General features: G+C 36.7%; 1 protein-coding gene across 3 annotated transcripts in view; it reads left to right on the forward strand.

Moving 5' to 3' along the window:
* The first annotated feature begins 7905 nt into the window (after nt 1-7905).
* Nucleotides 7906-22142, forward strand: part of tox (thymocyte selection-associated high mobility group box) — a 73692-nt gene continuing 59455 nt past the window's right edge. For all 3 annotated transcript variants that reach the window (XM_036521969.1, XM_036521970.1, XM_036521971.1), the window contains exon 1: nt 7906-8362. In XM_036521969.1, the coding sequence (XP_036377862.1) occupies nt 8261-8362 (102 nt within the window). In that variant the 5' untranslated portion in view covers nt 7906-8260. The remainder of the gene's footprint in view (nt 8363-22142) is intronic.

Genomic DNA, 22142 nt, shown 5'->3' on the forward strand with positions numbered 1-22142 from the left:
TATCTGTATATTTACCAGAAAATATGTTTGTATCTGTTTATTGATTGACTGCATTTTGCAACATTACATGTTTTGTAGATGTAGACAGAATGTAGACAGAAAACTGGCAATTTAGAAAACATAAACATTTACTTAAAGGTAAATGCTTCAGCATTAAGATATCATTTATTCAATCCATGCTCATAACTATAGCAAATTTGAGCAAAAATTTCATTTTCTGTTTAAGAACAACAACATCAACAACAATAATAATAATAATAATAAGAGTGCTTATTTAAATTGGTTCACAAAATGTTACCCTATTTCAGATTACATTCTGACAGACATATATATAATATATAATATATATTATATATAATATATATAATATATAATCCTATGAACTATTCTGGAAAGGACTCAAAGAAGCATCTGAATTATACTCATTTCCTTTAAATTCTGATCCATCTCAGTTTCATGTCAAACATGACATGCTAGTGTTAAGGTTAATGTAACATTCAAAATCTAACTTTTTTATTCTCAGTACAAGGGATTCCAAACAACCAGTATATCTTAAGAATGCTGCGTGAATGTATCCTGTGCCATTCATGCCCCTAATGCAGGCCAGAGGCAGCTGAGGAGCGGTGGATATTGTTATCCTTGCTTTCCTGGTTTAAAGCACATTGAAGTCACAAAGCTCCTCCCCACCACTGCTGTTGTATGTTTGGGCTTGGTCTTATTATCTGTGAAGCTCTCACCATGTCAATATACACGGTATATTTTTACTATGTGTTCTGCTTTCCACAAATAACAGACAGGCCCAAATGTAGTTTTCCCTTGATGGGAAGTGACAGTATTTACAACAGGCAATTTAACAGCATGGATGGCTATTTGCCAGGAGAGTCATTTAAGTTTTCATTCTCTGAAAGCTACTGTATGACTGCCCCCAGTAATGAACCTCCACAACACTGCTGTGCTGAAACCTCACTTTCTGAATCTCCTTTTCCCCTCATTATTCATTAATACTGCTTCAAGCACTTTTGCACGATAGCCTGACTCACCTAAGAGCATAGCATATGAAACCCAGGCTTTGTAGTTTTATATTTACTTTTTGTGTTTTCTTTCTATACCAGAATGTACTCTTGTATCACTTTCACGGGCCACAGCCAAATGGAGCTTGGCTTGTTGAAGATGGTGGTTTTTCTTTTATTTAACTCTAATGCATACCTCACCCCAGACCCATTAAAACTAGAAATCAACTTCCCTAAGTCTCCCCATACATGCCAGTTGTTAACGAGGATAGAGAATATTTGCTGTTTTAAAACTGTCCATGTGGAGGCTAGCATGAACACCAAGAAAACATGGTAATGGAAGGTGATTGAATGTTTAGTATACTATTTGTCTTTGGAGTAATGTCTAAAAGCCAGATTGGTGTTTGATCTTCTATGTTTACTCCTAGGTGGGTAGTGCTAGCAAGCCATAGTCAAACTCTTCTTAATTCTAGTTTACTTTAACGTGAAGAAGTCAAATATAGCATAACAACAAGACACTTACCTGCACATATTTTAAAAAGTGCTTGTCTAAGAAAATGAAATGTTTAAGGCTAGGTAAGTAGCTACATCAACACAATGGTGGATTTATAAATAACAAATAAGAGTAATTGGTAATATTTATATTTCCTGTGGCTTTTGTCATATTTTGTTGTAATACAATAAAGTGTAAAAAATGTATTTATTTATTTATTTTTTTGCTGCACCACTTATTTATTTATGGTTGTTCTAGTGATCATGTGTGGCTACATATGTCTTGTACACACTGTGCAACAAAAAGTAAATGAAAACGTGAAATATTCCATAGCTCAACATACTGTATACTATCCAGTAATGCTAAAAAAGAGTCCCCACAATTCACGCAAAATCCATCTGCTCCTGTAGCTTATGGGATATATCCTTCCTATGACTGTGTTGTTTAAGCTTGAGGAAGATATTCACTTATTCACTTGTTTCCTCCTATTAGTAGGGTTTCTGTAAACAGAATAATTGATTAAATAAGCACTCCCAGTACCTGGCATCCTTATTTATGTGTGCAAAATTTTAATTAAAAGTAATTAATGTACTGGATTTCAGTCTTGAATACATCAAAAGGAAGCATGCTTTTTAAGTGCCAGAATGAATGTTTTAAAACTGCCAAAGTAAACATGCTGTCAGTCTTGCTTTTAATTTGCTGTATTTCATGTGCTGAGGTAATGGGGATACTGATTGTGTCAAGGCAGCTTAGTTCTTATTTGCCTCAAATGTGTGTGGTGAATCGTCACATCCTCTTAATGCAATTAGGAGATCATCAGTCATAATTATGTTAATTACCAAAGACAAGTATCAGTCCGTGTGAAAAGAGGATATGAAAGGTCATATGGGAGTAGGACTTGAACAAACTGTAAATGAATACATTTAAATACATAAAAATAAATATGGGTGAAACCTAGTGACACAAAGTGACATTCTATAAGATAACTTTGGACTGTGCTCAGTCATTATGCTATGTTAATAAGGCATTGAGTGTGAAAAAAGGTTTCTAGGAAGTGTTACATATGTATTCCTCTGCAAATTTTTATTTTTTTAGCTGGGGAAAAATCCAGCTGCGGTGACAGGTGCCATCGACTAAGCTACAGTTTAGTTGGGGGTAGACCCCATGCTCTACATTTCTGATATTAAGACCCTTTCAGGGATTCCTACAGAAATAACCATAATGACCATAACATCTGGGTCTCCATAAACATTTTAACATCTAACTTCATTTGAACAAACATAATTCAGACAGTTTCATACACCCACACATTAAATGACACTCTCCCTTATCTTCCTCTGTATTATCTTTTGTGTCTTTTGATTCCCCATCACTTAATTGCAACCTCTTTTGTGTCTTGTATATTCATCTAATAGCAAAAATCTGTTTATTATAGTCAACTGCATGTAAAAACAAAACACTCACACTATGCCACCAAATATCTCCAAGTGTACAATCAATAGGGATCATACCTGGTTCCAGATAATCAGACTCTTAAAAAATGGCCACTGTATTTATTTTGCATGCAAACTAGCTTGAACACTAACTAAACAAATAACCAAAAGAAAAGCAATATTGTAAATATGGCAATGTACACTGACTGTACATTACATTTCTTCAATGATTTTAATGTTATAAGTTTTAGCATCATGTTTTATATAAACATGCAACCATCTCAGATTTACGAGCCAGACAAACAGCTATCTACTAATGCAGCTAGCTGAAGGTTAAGGATAAATAGAGACTGAAATTGCTTGCTAACTAGCAACATTCTTTTTCAGATAACTAGCTAAATCATCAGCTCCTTTAGATAGCTATACTGCTGAGACATTAGTTGCTATGATCATGGCTAACTGCAATGCTAGATAGCTCAACAGTAAGTTTGCTAGTTTGCCAGCTATGTCACTAGCTAAACAGCTAATGCATTAGTTGTCCTAGTCTTAGTAAAAGCATTTTTGTTTTGTTTCATTTCTCAGTTTTATAATATACAGCTGTGCATGGAGTATGGGTGCATTTAGAAGCACCCACTTATACTTTTCTAATGTATGTTTTACATTTTGCAGTATGCACACATGGAAGAAGTGAACTCATACACACCCATGCGCCTACACAAAATAACTGATTGTAATTTTCCACACATTTTGATACTTGAGCTAAATGAATTCACTGAAGTGTGCATGATTTCTGTTTTTTTCTTGAGCCAAGAACACAGTTGCATATGGCTACAAGTTATGTTGTACCCCCTTAATCAAACTGATGTTTCAATGGGATTTACTGATAAATACACACAATGTGAGCCACTGATTTTAGGTTTTCAGATAAAAAACATTATCATCAATACATAGCTGTGCTCACCATGCTTGAAAAGGTAAAACATGATGTGTAGTAATGCTAAACATAACCCTGTTGTTATTGCTCATAAGAGCAATCCTGTAATGCTTATGGTGTAATAGAAGGACACATCAATTCGATTTGGGGTCATCTGTTGTGTGATGATTTTTGTCATTGAGTGGAACTAAACATGAAATTTCTGTTTCCTCATTGCTTTCCAAATGGTGGTGTGGAATGTAACTTCAACACATTTTTGTGATCATCAAGAAACAGAAAAAGGGAAAACAATAACATAAAAATGTTAATAAAGATAAGACAGTACTAAGATGAATTTTCTGCCAGGGTCATAGATCATGCTGGTTGTTGCACCCATTTGACTAGTTAATGATACAATATATGTGAAATACTGTGCCACTGCAAATGTGATATGCCAGGCTATAGATTTAATACTAAGTGAATCAAAGGGGATAGCTGCATTTTCCTAGTGAGTACAATGCAGACTCATATTAAAAGGTCACTTGGATCTAAGGAGAAATGTCAACCACAGTGACTGACCTATTCACAATGGAATACGCCAACAATAAAGCATCTGCATTTTGTGGGCCTCCGAAGCTTGCTATGTTATATGAAGTAAAGGTTTCCAATTTCAGTATAAATATGCAATCACCTTGAGGAAAAAAAGTTACATTATAGTGAAAGATTTAAAATTTAAAAGTTCCCAACTGAACCAAGTGAGTGGAGCATTTTGATGTTAATACACCAAATCATGCAAAGCTTTGGCTTTAGCTTCAAAATACAGCAGGCAGTATATGCATTGCGACCATTGTGCCTACATTCAGATATCCATTCACACTAATTTAAATGAATGTTTGTGTGGTAAATAAGGAGGACAGAAAACAATTTTCATTTGGGAGTTCATATCACAAAGCTCCCCAACAAGGTATTGAGTAATTAAGGAAATAATTGTCCATGAAATTCTGCTTTAACTTCCCACGGAGAGAAAGGCGGCAGGATGAGCAAGTGTTCAGAGCAGCATGTCACTGATTCCTCTTTCATTCAAGTTGCTTAATATGCGTGTTTACAGAAAAATTAGCATGCCGTTTCAGTTCTTGTAGCTTCTTGAAAACAGAATTTTTGGCCATTAGGGACACTGCCAAGCTCCTCTGCAAAATGAACTGCTGTCTTTTATTTTGAGAGGATCCAATTTAAAAAAAGTATGTAGATTGAAACCTGTTAAACACCACTTTTAACAAGAGCACATTGCTAATAACAAACGGCACACCACCTCAGACTGATTACCTGCAAGACATGATATAGAGGTGAAATCTATGAAACAAAAAGATATTGTTGTGACTCCATTTTTAATTTCAAATAAACCAATCAAATCAAACATGACATACCTTCGTGTTTGTTTTTCTTACCTCTTCCATCATCTCAATGTGTGCAACCTCTTTGGTGGTTAAAATGTATTTTTACCTTGACATTAATCTGCTGCAATCTGTTCTTGATGTGGTAGCAGAGAATGTTGCAGAGAATTACATATGAATAATATCAATTAAAGGAGCACAGGCACAAAAGCGGAAGAGGCATGAAAGGAACTGTTTTTTGGACATGGAGTGAAGGGGTTTCCAATGGATGGCTAATACATTTTAGCTGCTGTGAGACCAGATAATGCCTTATTTCTAATTGGCAGAGCCAGGCAGATAGACGGTCACTGACTCCAGGTCATTACGAGTAACAGTTCCTGGTTTTAATATATCAGACACATTGAGAGTCTTTGCATGCTGATATTACACTTGTTAACCTCACATGTGGGGAAGTAACTCCAGCTAGCTTGAAGCCATTGAGACCATTCAAGAGACCAGCATTATTTTTTTAATCATCAGAATGCTTAGCACCTCCGCTTCTGCCCTGCAGGAAGCGCTCTAACACCTTCCTCCTCCTGACCTAAGTTGTCCTTGCCAATCTTCACTACTTCATGGCAACACCTGGCCCTGTATCCTGTGTATCTATATGGGCCCAATGCACTGACTAATGACTTTGTGGGGCTGCTTACATGTGGCAAAGGCCTGTGTCAAAGGTCAACATCTTATGAGATTTCTCAGGTGCCAAGTTTAGTAAGCAGATGTGTATCATGTTCATTTGCTACATCTAAACTGCTGTAATGCACAGTGTTTACATATAGTAATTGACACATGTAAAAGGTCCACCAATAATCAGCTATTGTACCTTTGACGCCATATACAGATGCTGGTGTCAAAGACAGTATCTGATGGCTTTGGAAATATTTAGAGAGAAAATTTTGAAGCACAAGAGGGTAGAGTCAGTGAACAACTTTGTGAAAACATACATCAGACCCAGAAACATGATCTATATGTGAAATTCATGGAAGTCAGTTTTGGAGTGTTCAGAAAGAATACCGATTATCTGTGAGAATAATACAGGTTTCTACAGTTATCACTTAAAGCAGGAGTGAAAATGCTTAATGGCCACCACAACACAGTTGAGCTGTTTCATAAATGAAAGCTACTATCTAATATAACCCAATGTGTTGTTTAATAACAGTAAAAGTCATAGCCTGTCATACTTTAATTAAATAAATGATGTTACCATGGTGTACATGCCCAAATGCTACTTGTGACATGGACAGTGACATCTCACACCATATGACAACACACAGTATATGTGTGACAGCTTAGAGTCCTTAAGAAGGTGTTATGCAATTCTTATGGATTTATGTATTTCTCAAAGCATACAGTCCTTATGTAGAACCGTATTAAGTGTTGCCAAGATACCTGTATAAATTCAGATGTAACAGAGCTGAAACATAGATGGAAAAGATTTTTTTTTCTACAGTGTAACCTTAAATTTAGTTTTACGTTTTGAGACAAACCAACATAATTTGACTGTAAATCATTTAATATGTAATAGTCCTTCACTCTGCAACATGTCAATCTCCAAGCGTTCCAGCTGCTATGGTGGCCATTAAAACATAAATGTCAGGGAGAACAATTACTATAGCCAACTGATTGATAGGAGAGGCAAAGTAATTGGATAATTCAACCATCCAGGTAAAATATCTTCGATTTCGACATTTTCCATTACTCTTCTCTCAGTCATTATAGATGTGACACAGACAGCCAGAACACAATCTCCTCAACAGGAGCTGTGTTGGGCAACAACAAAAATGTGATCTCTGTAAATTTAGTCCAAATTAGCAAATAAATAAAATAAATCCTATTTACATACAGCCATCAAATATTTGTCAAGGAAGTTCAACATTTACCTGCCAGCAGCAGATTACACAGTTAAATATATCAGAATTAAATATACACCAGTGTTCTATGTAAATGCACTCTGCTTATAACACTTTCGCTAATAATAAAATAATTAACACCATAAAATTATACAAATCAACACAAAGGCATTTAAAGTTTTCTACTCATAAAAATCAGACACCTTTAACAGTGGATAGTGCAGTGGCACGAGGTAAAATGAGCTATTTTTATGATTTTGTTCCGTACATCAGCATAATTGGACAGTGGAAGGCATGTTTCATTTATTCTGCTGAACGTGAGAACGCTGCACTTTGCGGCTTAAGTCGTTCCCTGCATTTCTCAGCGAAGAAAGTGTTGTAATAACCTTTTATTTTATTAAAGAGCGTAACTCCAAAACTCCCCCCACGGTGTTATTAACTTAAACAGAACAGGTCCGGAAAAAAGAACCTGTTTTAATGATCGATTGCGGGGTTTCATTTCACACTCACATACAGCATCAATTTAGCTTCTCCTGTCTATTAAAATAACAGAAACATACATTGATGTAATTACCCGTCCTCAAATCAGCAAAAGTACTACTCAGAAAGCGTAAAAATCTGATTTTGCTGTAATGTGTATGTCGTCCCTGTAGCGCCCCCTGTACACAGCTCAGTAACACACACGCTGTAGCTCATGTTCTGTCGTGCGAGTCTTTTGTGTGAATTGTTAGAAGCTTATAAGCGGAGTACTGCTTCACCAAGTGCGCTGAGCGGATATTCGGACAAGGTTTTGGTGCGGTTTTACTCCCAAGGAAAAAAAATAACTCACGCAAACAAACAGTTGTTAAGAAGAACACAGAGATAAACGACAGTACTTGTCTTTCATTTATTGTCCTGAAAGCTTCTAACATTGGTCGAGTTTGAGTTTTTTTTCCTCCTCAAAACCGCAAACGGATGTGAGGCAAAGAGACGGTGGTTCTCCGCTGTATTTCAGCAGTACTAATACTCCAGTTTTTAACTTGCGCGCCGATTTTTCTAGTTACCTGCTACAACTTCGACTAGCTGTAGGATAACAGGAATCCGAGAGAGAGAGAGAGCGAGAGAAAACAGGTGATTGATGTTTCTTCTGAAATGGACGTAAGATTTTATCCTCCTCCACCTCAGCCTTCATCATCGACAGATCCTTCCTGCTTGGGACCCTCACATTGCCTGGACCCTTACTATTGCAATAAGGTGATGCACATTTCTTTTTCAGTTGCTCCTTTGCAGATCAGAAAAAGAATACGGTTGGAAATTAACTTGTTTCAGACCACCGTTGTATTAGAAATGGATAGCCACGTGAATTCGTTCTTGTAACTATTTTCTGTCGGTACCTAGGCAGTCTTCACTGAACCAAATTAATGACAGACAGCGAATTTGACGAAAGAAAGGGAAATAACGTAAACGTAAGCATATGAAATACGAAGTAATTTTCGCATATATGTAAATGATGTTGCGTATCATTAAAATTGCTAGCGGTGTGGTTCATAGACAATTGCTACAGTTTCAACCATACACTAGTGAAATTGGTTAGGAACGAAAGAACTCTTCATGCATTACCAAACATACCACATTTTTTGACTGCCTACATTTAGCGTTTTGGACTGTACGCTTAACGGCGAAAAGGGTTTCAGACTTTTTTTACCACCTCAAGAAGTCTTTTAATAACATCGTGGTACTGTTGGTTTGCTCCCGTAGCGGGCTGGAACGATAATTTTAGTTTAGCACATGCATTCTTTCGCTTTTTACAATCCATGTATTGATGTTAAATTGCGGGATATGCGAATATAAACATGATACAATAGGCTTCACACTGTTACACGGTGGCAGAGGAGTGTGATTTATGTTAGTCTAACATTCTGCGAGATAAATTGTAAAGTAAAGGGGCTGTCCTTTCTGTACACACTGTTTATAGCCCCAGAAAGCAAGGTTTTAACTCCGCAGCTTGCTACAGATGGAGCTGTGGTCTTGCACACTACACAGGGGTGTACTCATTTCCTCTCTTTCACTTGCTTTGAGCAAAATAAGGGAATAATGACACGGTGTATTCGCGTAGTTGTATGCTGTACACCTGCAATGCCTTGTTAGCAACGTTGAGACAAATTGTCTTCAGTCCTTCTGGTCACTCTTCAGGGGAACATAGCTAAGTTTTCTTGTACTTAGCTACATGGAAAGCATATTCCCCCTCTAAGATAATAATAAGAGACTTGTTCTGGAGGTTTGCGAGCGTGTATGTTTAAAGGGGGATGGGGATCGGGGGAGGGGGGAGATGGAATTGGGCGGGGGTTGGGGGGACCATAATGTTTCTCCAGATGCTTTCACAGTCCGTGCACAATATGCGTTACTTGTCACATTTTACTAAGATGTTGAGGCATGATTTTAGAGAAACAGAAAGTTACGTTTTGATCCATTGTATGTTTTAATAAACCCAGTTTCATGGTATGGCTTGCCTCTTTGCTGTTACTCACGTAGACATTCAGTATGTATAGCAATTTTGTTATGTGACTGTCCCCTTAATTGGATTGTCGTATGTGTTTACTGAAAGCGTCAGACCCAATACAATGGAGACTCTTTAATTTAGTCCTCCATCTCTCTCTACTCTTTCCAAACACTAACTTCTGTCTCCAAAGTAAGCACAGTTTTGACAAATATTTAATTATAAAGCTTTTATAAATCAAATCTCTCATTTTAGTTCCGTAATAGTAACAGGCTACTAAAATAAACAATCAACACACTAGTTTGCAAACAGCAAAGTCGCACTGTTAGCACTTTTAAAAACTGTAATCTGTTGACGCCTAATTTTTGGTATCTGAATTACTTGCGCACCCTGCGTTTCTTATTGTTTTTATGCAGCGAATGTCTTCTTTTAAAGCATGTATGGTTTTTTGTGGGGTTCATCTGCTGTGGCTGTCTGCTGAGTTTGCATGGTTTGTAGGTCATAACAGTGAGATTTCTGTTTGATAAGACTTCTCTGAAAACACAGAGAGAGAGAGAGAGAGAGAGAGAGCGAGAGCAGAGAGAGAGAAAGAGAGGGGGGGAGGCTGAAATGCAAACACTGGTGATTATGGCAACTGTGTGAGGCATCTCTTGAACAAATAGACATAAATTGATGGTATGCAGTACTGTATTTGGCATGGTATGAGGTAAGTCCATCTGGGTGGGATGCATATCTTTTAAACAGTAATGAAAAGAACCCAAGAAAGAAACTTGTATGTATAATGATGGCATTAACCATTGCTGTTTATTCCCCGCAAATAAATCCTAGGAGCAGGTAAACATAAGTTATAGTACTTACATCAGAGCTTCAGAACCCTGTTATGGAACAGAGATGGAGCGAGCTGCTGGGGTGGAGGTTTAGGTTGAAGGTTGTGAAATGCAGTAAGTAAGACCAACCTGTCAGTTTAAATAGTAATGCTCTTAGAGTTCATCCTAAAGTGTCCTTAACATTATTTTCTGTCACTTTCATTAATACTTTTCCCTCCTTTTTATTAATAATCCAACAGAAATAATTTAATTAGTAGTGTTTTTTAAATGTTGTGTCAACTAATATCAGTCCTAGAAATGAACATTTAACTTGTTTTTACAGGGAAATTTAGATTTTAGAAGCCTGCGCCTTCTAATAGTAAAGTATTTTCCACATGCCTCTGCAATTAGCAGCTGAAATTCTTGCATGAAATAACTTAATTGACAGCTTTATGATAAAGCCAAAAAATCCATGTCTCAGCATTATTCATGACAAGATATCAATGTCTGAGGTATGACTATCTTCTCTCAGCAATTATAAATCTGTGCGTCAATACAAGTAATGTCATACTGTAGTGATAATTTCAAAATCATGTTACATCAGAATTAGCATTTATCTCCAAGTAACATTTGGATATGGCTCAAAATAAATTTATTATTAATAAAAATAGGTCAATAGGTCACAGTATACCCTGGGTACATCGGGTTGATCCTTGGACTTGTGAACACTGACAACTCTTGTATGGTATGTAGTACAGTCACAGAACTTGGTACTCAGGTTCTTCTCCTGACGAGGAATATTTTGACCCCCCCCCCCCCCCCCCCCCCCCCCCCCCCCCCTTCTGGTGATGTATGAACTCCACCCTCCTAGTTTTTCTGACGTGGTGAATTCTGTGAAACTCTCTGGTCAGTTACATCAGTGAGGTAGGACTGTAGATGACTATAGGCAATAGCAATAGCAAACCATTTAACAGGCAGGACAGTGGGGTATGGTGCACTGGGAGAGCTAGCTTGCCCTGGGACAGAGACCAAATGACAGAAGGCGATGCCTTATTTCATTATCTGCAGACATCTCTGTGAATGTATTTGTGAATCATCCAGCCACATCTTGATTTGAGATGAGAGGGAGTATGTCATATGGCAATGCCATAGGCGGAAGGCAAGAGTATATGTCATCATGTTACAGTACAACCAATTCGTGGCACTGTACTCATGGTGGCAGATTGATACTGCAATTCTTAAAATATTCTGAGAGAGGTAGGAAAGCTAGCTGTCTGACAGATGCAGGAGTGCGGTCGCAAATTTATTATCAGTGACATTTTCCTGAAGGTCTTTTTGCAGAAACTGGAAATTGTCAATAAAGGCAGACCAAACGCCAAATCTCCCTTAAATTGGCCAGCAAGGGAAGAGGTTTGTTAGACATTTCCAGGCAACAAATTATGACAGATACCTACAGCTCACAGACAATATGTGTACAAAGAAATTGTACTGCTGGAGCAGTGTTTTCTGGAGACTGACAAGTCTTGTTCATACTTTAACACTCACGCATGCATTCATTATTCGAATTATCACCATCGGCATGTCATCAACAACAACATTCAGATGTAAATATATTGCAATTACTTTTGAGAGACCAGAGAATACCACATTTTACCATTGTTCATTATTATTTCTAATACTTCTGTTTTCTACAGATCAGTGACAATGCAACTCGTGCAACTTCATAGTATCTTTTAGATTGCTAACATTTTCTATGCAGCTGTTTGTCTAGTTATGTCTAGTTTTGTCAGCAGTATTACTTATTATCTTAGTTTTGACACACTTGACAGAAGTGACACAAAGATCTTTAAAAATATTTGGTACATGTAGACATTTATGGGAGACATAAAGCTAAGGCTAATGTGTTGGGTTTCTTGGGCTTGGGCAGATCTGAGAAAATACAGCTTGAGGGTGACGGTGTGCTATGAGCATTTGTGAAAACACACACACACATCTAACCACCCACCCGCCCACACACCAACCCACCCACCCACACACACACACACACACACACACACACACACACACACACACACACACACACACACACACACACACACACACACATTCAAATTTGCTGTGAGCAGTTTCACCTTTTTTGTACTTAGGTAATATTTTTACTTGTTACTGAGACAGTGTTACTGATGTGGCGCTTCATCTGCTGTGGTTTGATGTATCAGTGCTTGAAAACGGATACAAAAGAAACATTAAAGTGCAGTGAAAGAACTTATTTATATAATAAAGCACTTCACTGCTAAAAGAACTGGTGGTAGTGGTTTATCTATAATCTTAAACGAAACACAGATTTGAGCTTTTCATTTTCAAAATATATCAAAGAAGTTTTTCATCGTAGTATTGCAAAAAGCCAATAAATGTAACTGTACAAATTATGTTGTTGGATATCAAGGTCAGAAAAGGAAAAGGGATTTTAAAAAAGGATTTTTTAAACTTGTGCACTCTAAGCAACAAGTTCCAAAAAGTGAATAATTGGAAACAGAAACATGAATGGAAATTGAAGTACAGTAATAGACTCGCCACTGACAGATGTATTTTCCAGAACATTTGTTTTTAAGCAAATAGGCCACTGTGTACAGGGAGTCAGATTATGTAATCCATCTATTTGTTTATGATCCAGTGTGTGTGTGTGTGTGTGTGTTTAAAAGCTTATGTTTTTGAAAAAGGGAGAACGCAAACCAAAACTACTGTACAAATGCCCTCCGAATATAGAACAAATCTCATTTCTCCTGGGAGTGGTCCATTTTTTGTTTGGAACAGAAGAGCGGCAGGGCCGCCTTTGAGGAAAATGAAACACAGCACAGTGTTACATAGAAGCAGCGCAGGCCATTAATCTCCAACAAAACCTGTTTACTGTGGAGGGCCAATATCAAAGCTAATGATTTACCTCATGTTAATGACTTTCTTCTGGCACACAAGAAACACAGTCTTAATGGAGTTTCAAGGCTTTAAGTTATTAAAGCTAATGGGATAATACTCTGGTCACAGGAGCAAGCTGTTAAAACTAAGTATGCCTTTCAGTTTTGCAAGCTTGCCGTTTAAGTGGTTTTCAGGATCAGTAGGTTGAGGTCTGATACCAAGCGTCCCCAGGGTTCTCAGGTTCGAATTATGTCCTTGATTGATATTAGGAACTCACCTACACTTAGCAGCTGCAAGATAATTTCCCCTCTTAACTGACCATCTGCTTGCAGAGGTCTTTGACTTACTATGATGTCTTCAACATTTAATATTCATAATATCATGAAAATACATATATCAAGGTTGCATTACAGCTACATTCGTGTTCCATAGACTGTAGGTATTATTGTGATTTACAAGCAAAGAAAATGTATCTGCCAAAATAAAATTTTACAGGTAATGAAACAGATACCTTAAAGAGGTTTCAGTCTGTTAAATTACACTTGTGGATTGTTAATTCATGTTGATTGATAAGATCATCTGATAGCTCAGCCAGTTTCAATGTGTATTCATACAACAATTCTAGTGTTTAGTGTCTCTGACTGAATAGTCGATCCATTGATTGTATGGCCATAAGGAGACATCTGGTTTTCCATGATTATGATTGTTTAATTTGGCAGTCCAGATTTTGCATCTGCTATGGCCTTTTTAAGTACTACCAATTTTGGAAAAGGCCTATACTGAAATATGCTGGGAAAATCACCCTTGCAAATTGATTATCAAAACTTTTCTCATGCACATCCTGAATATCCACTGTGCTCCTGGCATACTGTCACCAAAAATATAAACTAAATAGGGCAAGACAGGAGTGACACAGAGTACATTACAGTGAGCTAATAGGTCCACAAATTACATGAAATCACCTGGGAAACCTTTATATCGAGGGGAAATTCTTGGCAAGCAGACACCACCCACAACATTCTGTTTAAAAAATTAGATGAAAAAGGTTTTCATATGTTTCAGAGGTTTCATACAGATTTATAGAAATTATTTGTACTGTTTTGATAACTTCAGGGATTTCCATGGGTCTTCAAAGGAGTGAAGTGGTATATGGCCAGGGGTAGGGGCCATTGTCAGGGAGGTCAAAGGTAGTATGTTGTGGGAGTTGTCAAACTAGACTTCTAACAAAGTTTAATTTAGTAATCATGATATGATTCATAAGTTATACTATTGTTGAATCTCTTTTCAGAGGTGATGGTTGTTTCTCAGGTATAAACATTAGTTGACCATAATTTGTGATATTTCAGAAAACATATTCAGGCTAGGATGTCTTTGGTAATTTTTTTAATCGTAATACTTAATTTTCTTAAATGTGTGCTACTATGTACGAGCTAGCTAAAGTAACCTACCTTAGCAGTGGTACTAGTAAGGGCTCCTCTTTGCCATCTTGCTTAAACTAAGGCGCAGTCCAGATATTTTGAGTGAAGTGTGTATGAAGAGGAGGTGCTAAGGTGCTCACAGACATGCTATGAAATACTGATGTGAACAGGTGATTATCAATCTCATATGTTAGAACATAGAACATTGAAAATATAAATTAGAATAGAAGAAAATGAGCAGAAGTGACATGTGTAAAATCTTCAATAGCTGTAAGCGTGTGTTCAGTTTCTGCAAATTTTGCTTATGCAAAAAAGATGTAGAAAGCATAAGAAATGCATTTACAGTAGAATTAAATTGGTTTGTCCTGTTACTTAATAACATACTGTTTCAGAATCAAATGTTTGTGTCTCAGACTCTGTTTAAAACAGCTAGCTAACTTGCGATGTAATAGCTTACAGAGGTTGTAGAATGTCGGTTAGCTAGTCTGCCAGCCAGGTAATTAAGGCATGTCAGTTCCCTAGAATGTATATCGTTTACTTTGCTGAGCATTCCTCTTTTGAAACACACAGTCAAGTCAAAGCCCATAAACACTGGCCTCAGATCAGCCATGTTGTTCTGTGGCTCATGTTAAGGTGAAGATTATGCAGAGAAATCTCATCCTAGTCCATTGGATGAGGACTGTGGTTAACATAGCGCCCATCTGGTCAGACATGCGTATTGCAGCAGAGATTTTTGTACAGCAATTATTTCATTAAGTTTAAAATAATTACTTAGAAATGGGATATAAGCAGCATGTTTGACAATGTCCCAACTAGGCAGTACGATACAACAGGCAGGTGGGCTGCCAAGTGTTAAGATAGGCAGGGAAAACCCTGTATTCTAATTTCTCTAGACACGTTTCTACCTCATGACTAAACAATAAAAAATGGTCATTACTGCCAAAACCTTCTATAGCTCATGCATGGCCATACAAAAGTATGGATGTAATGCAAAACACATGTTAAGCACTTCATATTGTTGACAGTGTGCTTTATATGCAATGGCTTTCAATGTATAACACTGTACACTTGGACTTGATACAGCATATAGGTTTATTGGTTTCTTTATGTTGACCTTTGCACACATATATTTTTGTTTCTATATTTTAAGATCTGCTTTACATATCCTGCCTCCTCACCAAATGTGGTAAGTGATCACTATGGTTATTCACCATGTTTTAGTGAATCAAATAATTGTCTGGAATCTGGGTGAGTTTCCTCACAGAGGATTAAAAATTATAATATTCATGAAGGGATTCTTTTCATAACAGAAAAAAAAAAAACATTTTCCCAGTGAAGTGGGTTGTCAGAGCCTTGGAGAATGATGGGTTTTGCAGCTGCTGATGACTACAAAGTGTTTATTTTTTTTTTTTTTAGAAAAGTAACCATGTAAATGTAAATTAATACATTGAAACTATATGTAAGAATGGCATAGACTTGACCTGACAAACTATCATTTTGTGGCATAGTGCAGATTTAATTCAATCCAAACAGATGATGCTTTATGTTTCTCAACACATGTAATTTAATTCTCTTGTTCTTTCATTGGAGTTAACATTGAACCATAGAGAGTAATGCCATCTGAATCCATTTAAATACTCTGTTCGTATAGGGTTCAATAAGTATGTGCAGGTATCAATGTTCTATGAACACAACCCTAAGAAGTTATCAAAATTATTACAATGAACATTATGATTAAGATATTATATAAAAATGGCAAAATTTTCAAATGACGGTTGTGTATTCTTAATTGCAACGGGTTATTTAAAAATAAAAATGGAAATCCATCTTTATTTTAATATGAGGGGTAATGTATTGTAGGGGTATTGTAATCTGTAATATATCATAGTGCACATCTTAGCCTGAGGCCTTTTCAATTAAACAGAAATTACTGAGGTCCTAGGTGGTCCTGAATGTCTGGGGAGTTCACAGATTTGGCCTTGTCATCGTATAGCTTAATGTCCATTTTGTTTATTATCCAAGTGAAAAGACTAATCCTGCCTCATGAGTGTTTATATAATACTAGATCGAACTCCCAGCTGTCTCATCACTGAGGTCTAGCAACATCAACAACAGCTAACGTCTCAGTGTTTTTGTGATTTACATTTTAATATTGTGTGAAAATTGTGGATGATCGAAGAAATGCGGGCAAATTTTGGAGCTCCTGCAAGGTTAGCGTACCCCAGACAAGATGTCAAGGATAAAAATATAAAGAGGTCAAAACTATGAATTATGAATCAGAAAAGAGACTAGATAAACAGCTTCACTTTATCAGGTCACAGTGTAACTCAGACTGACTGGAATAAGACAGCATTGCATATCCTCTGTGAATATAACTCCATAAGAAAATGAACATCTGACAGATACTTTTTTTTCTCATTACTTTCGCTGCCTGTAGATGTTGACTGATGTTTTGTCAAACTGTAGACTGAAGAGCAATAAGAGATGCATCAGGATGAAAGAGCACATTTTCTTCCCTTGTTGCAGATGACTGAGCACCACATTTTTTGGCTCTTATTTGTAATACACACAAATATCCACTGCCATTGTGATGTCCTTATGGTAAATTTGTGGGCCTCTGCTAGTCCTTCCTTCAGTCAGTTCATCAAGTTCATATTTTAGGCTGAATCGGTCGGGGTGGTTTGTCAAAGATGGAAATACTTGATCGTCCCATAATTTCTAGCAAGCTCTAATCACACTCATTTAAGTGTGGTAGAGTACAAGTAATCAATATACATGTGGTGCAAACCTTGGTGCCTGCATTTGAGGTAATTAATGCATCCAAATCTCTAAGAAATTGTTCATTGTGCATTGATTCAATGGCAAATCTGGTCTTTAATCCATGGTGAAAATGGTAAATAGTGGAAGTGCACACGGAGTAGACGCTGAAATATTTTTACACAAATGCTTGCCATAAAGGATGATCTACAGTGTTACTATATTTAGGAAAAAAAGATATCATTGATGTTTGTGCCAAAACTGTCAAGTGTTTGATAAAGCTTCTTAATATTTCAAAATCTTAATGAGTCTTGTATGATCGTCTGACATTCACATTGAAGTATTATTGATTAAAATGCATACAGTGAAGATTTCAGATGAAAAGATCATGCACAATTACGCTACAAATTGCACACCAAAGATTCTCAGCACACCAATTTCATATGAACCCAACCTAATTGCACCTAAATTCCCTCTTGCAGGCAACAAAAGCTGTTACTGTTTAGGTTCCTGTTCAGTGGTTAGTTGGTACGGTTCACTGGACACTGTCAAAAAGCCTTTTCTTCTGATTGACAACCCCGCAGGAATGTGAATGGTGATTTTAATTGCATATCATGTGTGCATATCAGAAGACATGGATTCAGTGCCTCTCCTAGCAATTCATGAATACTTTATTCCATTCCTCCACAGGTCAGCATGCAGGAACAACGCAGAATTTCACCCCACTTTTAGAGGGGTCTGAAGAATGTTGTTTAGAAAACCGTTTCTCTGTTTGAGGGACCCTGTAAAGAAATCTACAAGCATTCAAGATTTACAAATGCAGACAGAATATTTATGCATGATATGAAATTATATATACAGCTGCATTTTTAAACTGGAACTACTGTTAACCACATACATAGTGAACAAATTGGTCTTAAAACATTCTTCCAAGGAGATTTTACTATACGTATGTCACATCACACTGTGACACTGGAGTGCACCTTTACAATTGGCACATTGTTTGAAATGAAACATACTCTCTAGACTCCGATTACATATTACATACATCATGTGCACAGGGCCGATGATGGCTGTCAGCAAGCAGTTCACTGCACAATCCCTTATTCTTAGCAGCTTGTGTGACATATAATGTGGTGTAGAAAGTCTCCATTTTTAACACTAACACAAAATTACACATTTCCCTTGGAAAGCCACTGAAAAGCAAAAACTGAAGTTAGTTCAGTATATGTGTGTGTGTGTGTGTGTGTGTGTGTGTATATATATATATATATATATATATATATATATACATACACACACACACACATATATAGAGATAGCAAATAGCAAACAAGGTAAAATGTCTGATTCAAATGTGAATGATTTAAAAAGAAAATATAACAAATAAATGTTTAATGGGAAAATGTCCCTGTAATAAAAATGCTTTGAAGTTAGTTCAGTAGGAAAATGGGATTATTTGCTTTTTTGTCATTTGGACTTGTTCTAAACTCGCCGCATATGGTTTCACTTACAGATCCCACAAATGCAGGGATGGATTCTGGAGCATATTATTTTTATGCCTAATTTGTAGGCAGTTCATTTGATGTTTTGTAGCTCAGAGCACAACGTTGAGGTGTGGATTTCAAGTCACTGGTTTTTGCTTTTCAGTGGCTTCTGTGTATTAAAAAGGGAAAAAGGAATAAAAAGGCTCTTCTCTTAAGTGAAGGAAAATGGCACGCTGATAGGGTGAATTTACAAGAAATACCTTTACGTCTAAACAATTGGCCCGCTTTCAGAAATGTTTAAGTTTGATTGCAAGGAAATGTTTGGTGCTTCTTCAGCAAGCAAGAGTATGTTCACAAGGATCTTAAAATATACATCGGTAAAAACTGTATGAGCATACAGACATACATAATCTAGTAATATTCTTAGATTATACATTATTGGATGGATTCTGTTAACATCTGTCATTGTTAGTGTGGTGAATTAAAAATCTGGCATACAATTGCAGTCTGATTTGATCTAGAGCAAGATTGTCTCCACTACATAATTGGCGTTCTATCTGTGTCTCTGTGTCAGCTAATCTCGTCTTGTAGAAATGAAGCCAGAGATCAACTCATTAAGTATCTGAACATAATGATCATAAAATCTGTACATGTGTTTATGCCATTTTGGCTGAGGGAATGAGGCTATTTTCCCCCTGCAATAGTTTAGAAATGCTGGCACAGGTCTGTGATTGTGATTCATTCAAGGCATCTCATTCTGCTTTGCTTTCCCAGTGACAATCCAAACACGACTGTCTGATTAATCTTCTTTTTTGAAAAGAAAAAGAAAAAATTAGAAACATCCAAACAGATGGCAAAAGGAACATGAATTTAGAATTGCATAATTGTTTGGTTTAATCACAATACAAAACATATTGCAGTGATTTTCAGAAAAAAAGCCTTTTAAATGAGCAAGAAGGAAATTTTAGTGCAAGATGTCATGAGTTAGGCTTTTGTTTGGAGACGTACTAAACACCCACATACAGTATTCCTATTGTCAGTGGTATAACTATAGCACCTTTTTTTTTACAAGCAGGATTTTAAATTTGCGGGTCTGTTTGTCTATGCAAATTTGTATATAATTAAAACTGCATTTAAATGTTATTATATATTGTATGTATATAATATGGATACATTATATAATACACAAAATAGTTTTAGGATTTTTATAAATATATTTACTAAACAAGTGTAACACAGAACACATACGGTAGAAACATGAGGGTTAAAGTTACAATCTCATTGCAATGCATATGTATGTAAACCAGTGTAGGATTGTGAGCTTGGAAGAGAGGAGGCACAGATTTTACCTGTAAACAGGTCATTACTCTCATGTTGTTACCTTTGTTTTCTTCATATTACATATATATATATTCAATGTTATATGTAGCTGCAGAGTGATATGGACTATTCAGCTAATGAATCACTTGGTTGTTAATTAAATGAAAATGGGTTGAGAGAAATTATCAGTGTAAAGGTAAGAGTTGCACTTCTACTGCAAGTTCATGAGCTGCAATCCGCATCATCATCAAAAGACTTAGGCCTTAAAGTGCTTAACTGTCAAGCAGTTGAATCAGAGAGTACATCTTTATGATTTGAGGAGCAGCCTCACCTATTGACATCCAGACTCGCACAAAGAAGCAAACAGTGTATGCAGCGGTTGTGAACCATGGCAGAGCTCCCTTTTGTTGTCGTGTGTAGTTTCAATGCAAAAGGCCATCTGTAGGTGAATTAATAGCCCATTGCTTGTTCTTTTATTCCAAAGGCTCTTTGGTATTTAAGTGGCACCTGTCAGCCTATTGAAGCCTGCAGTCTCTTTATGGTGAGCGTGAAGTGAATTGTGTGGACTTGACCACTGTCCTGTGGTAATCGTGAGATTGGATTTCACCCTTATCTACCAGGTGGACCCCCACACCTTCTCTTGTGAAACACAATAATTTCTGATGTGGCAAAAATAAATGACCTAACTGATCATCAGTTGAAATCAAGAACCATAACCCTTGTTCCAATTTAACTGAAGACAGTGAAGGTTAGATTGTGGCGGCCAGTAATATACAACTCTCCCTTTCCCTTATTTAGTGTTTTGGAATATTGTGCATTATAAAGATAATAGTTTTAACATTTTGCAGTGTTAGAAAATACTGTTTTTCAGTGTTTTTTAATCTGACATACTGCATTTCCTGGTGCAAATTTACACATGTGAAGTCCCATCTTTATAATCACTTTAATTGTAACGAGTTGAGGGAAGGTGCCACATCTGCTTTTGCAGTTTATTGCTCAGATCTTGCATTTTCCTTTGAGTGTTTCTCTCAAACCTCTTTTTATTAGGTTAAAGATGAGGGTTTTGAACAGCTGTGCTTGAAATCAACCTAGAATAGCAGTCTTTTAAAAATGTAATTGCACACTTATATGTCTCCTGGAACTGCTCACAAGAAATCAAAAGCTCTCAATGCAATGACAACTTGCTTTGCTCTATACATGTTTAACTCTGATTATATAAATTCTGAAAATACTGCGAGTTCAACTCAATACTGCGAACTGAATTGTTTGCTTGATTCTACAAACTGTTTTTGGCGCAGCTCTGAGTACTGGTGAATGTGTAGCCAGAATGGACATGTGGACTTTTTAAAAGTCCATTTTCCCACAAAATAATTTCATTTTATTTTATTTCAATTTCAATTTAAACCTTGGCAAAGCATAGTACAAACATGTTGTTAAAACACAGCATGGTACAAATGTCTTTGTTCAAAGCAGGTAGGTGACAGATTTCATCTGATTGAAATATTCACTTTGCTGCATGCACAGGCGAGGTCCTATGAGGGACCGATTTACATAGCTGCGAACAGGTACTTATGTGAATTAAAGTTATGGTGAAAATGACAAAGTATTTAGCTTGTGTATTTTGTGGCTTAGCTACGTGACTGCATGACAAAATAAAAGGCGATTGTGGGTAGCTATATAGCAACACTGGAAGAATCTAGTTACCTCAGTTACCATCAACATCAGATATAATTGACCTTATAACTAGCTAGGCCTAACCAACTTCAGTGAATGCATGATTGGTAATACTTACAGATGTTTAGCTAGCTACCCAGCATGGTTCTGGTTTGCTTGTCA

The sequence above is a fragment of the Megalops cyprinoides genome, chromosome 2 (assembly GCF_013368585.1).
Source record: "Megalops cyprinoides isolate fMegCyp1 chromosome 2, fMegCyp1.pri, whole genome shotgun sequence".
NCBI lineage: Eukaryota > Metazoa > Chordata > Actinopteri > Elopiformes > Megalopidae > Megalops > Megalops cyprinoides.